At 52.9% G+C, this 1,097-nt stretch overlaps 1 protein-coding gene across 1 annotated transcript in view; it reads right to left on the bottom strand.

The window, feature by feature from the left end:
* LOC115416767 (NT-3 growth factor receptor-like) overlaps window positions 1-894 on the bottom strand; it is a 29,584-nt gene extending 28,690 nt beyond the window's left edge. Inside the window, exon 1 of the mRNA XM_030130627.1 lies at window positions 818-894. Within this exon, the coding sequence (XP_029986487.1) occupies window positions 818-894 (77 nt within the window). The remainder of the gene's footprint in view (window positions 1-817) is intronic.
* Window positions 895-1,097: the final 203 nt, after the last annotated feature.

The following is a 1,097-nucleotide window of genomic DNA, read 5'->3' as shown; positions in this document are numbered from 1 at the left end:
AGAGGAGAGAGGGAGAGAAAGAGAGAGAGACAGAGAGGACAGAGAGAGAGAGAGAGGAAGAGAGAGCGGCTCCATTCTCTGAGCGTCAGTCCCACCCACTGGGTGCCGTGGAAACGTACACAGACAGGCGCGTGCACGTGGCTGCACACAGACGTGCACGTGGCTGCGCATGTACATGGCGGCACATGCGCGTGCACGTGGCTGCACACGCACGTTCATTTGTTTGAGTACAAACCCAAAGCAGTGCCTGTATACAGTACAAGTATATGAAGTAGAACCCTAACCCTAAACCTGTTCCTAACCCTGTTCCTAACCCTAACCCTGCTCCTAACCCTAACCCTGTTCCTAACCCTGTTCCTAACCCTGTCCCTAACCCTGCTCCTAACCCTAACCCTGTTCCTAACCCTAACCCTGTCCCTAACCCTGCTCCTAACCCTAACCCTGTTCCTAACCCTAACCCTGTTCCTAACCCTAACCCTGTTCCTAACCCTGTTCCTAACCCTGTTCCTAACCCTGTTCCTAACCCTAACCCTGTTCCTTACCCTGCTCCTAACCCTAACCCTGTTCCTAACCCTGTTCCTAACCCTAACCCTGTTCCTAACCCTGTTCCTAACCCTAACCCTGTTCCTAACCCTAACCCTTCAGCTGTGAACCCAAACCTCAAACTGCTTGTTCAAACTCAAACCTGTTCAGATGTGGTTCATGTGTGACACACTAACCCGTTCATCCAAACATGTCATCCTGTTGTCACATGGAACGATCACAGAACATAAACTGATATTAAAGACGTGGACACACCCCCTCCACCACACCTCACTTCTGACTGGCTGATACCTGAAGTCCTGTGTAGATCAGCTGTGCCAGTGGGACTTCCTGATTGTTGATGGTTTCCATGGTGACAGCTTGGTTAAAGCCTGGGTGTGTCTAAATATGGACATGGGGTCTGAACAGGAGGGGGGGGGGGGGGGGGGGGGGGGGGGGCACTAGGTGCAGTGATCCCCAAACTGAGAGGATGGACCCAGCAGATACCAGGACCACATGGGGGGGGGCGGCAGATACCAGGAACCACATCAGAGATCTGAGTCCAACAGAGGGTT

The sequence above is a fragment of the Sphaeramia orbicularis genome, unplaced genomic scaffold (genome assembly GCF_902148855.1).
Source record: "Sphaeramia orbicularis unplaced genomic scaffold, fSphaOr1.1, whole genome shotgun sequence".
NCBI classification, from domain to species: Eukaryota; Metazoa; Chordata; class Actinopteri; order Kurtiformes; family Apogonidae; genus Sphaeramia; species Sphaeramia orbicularis.
This window is presented reverse-complemented; position numbering and strand designations above follow the sequence as displayed.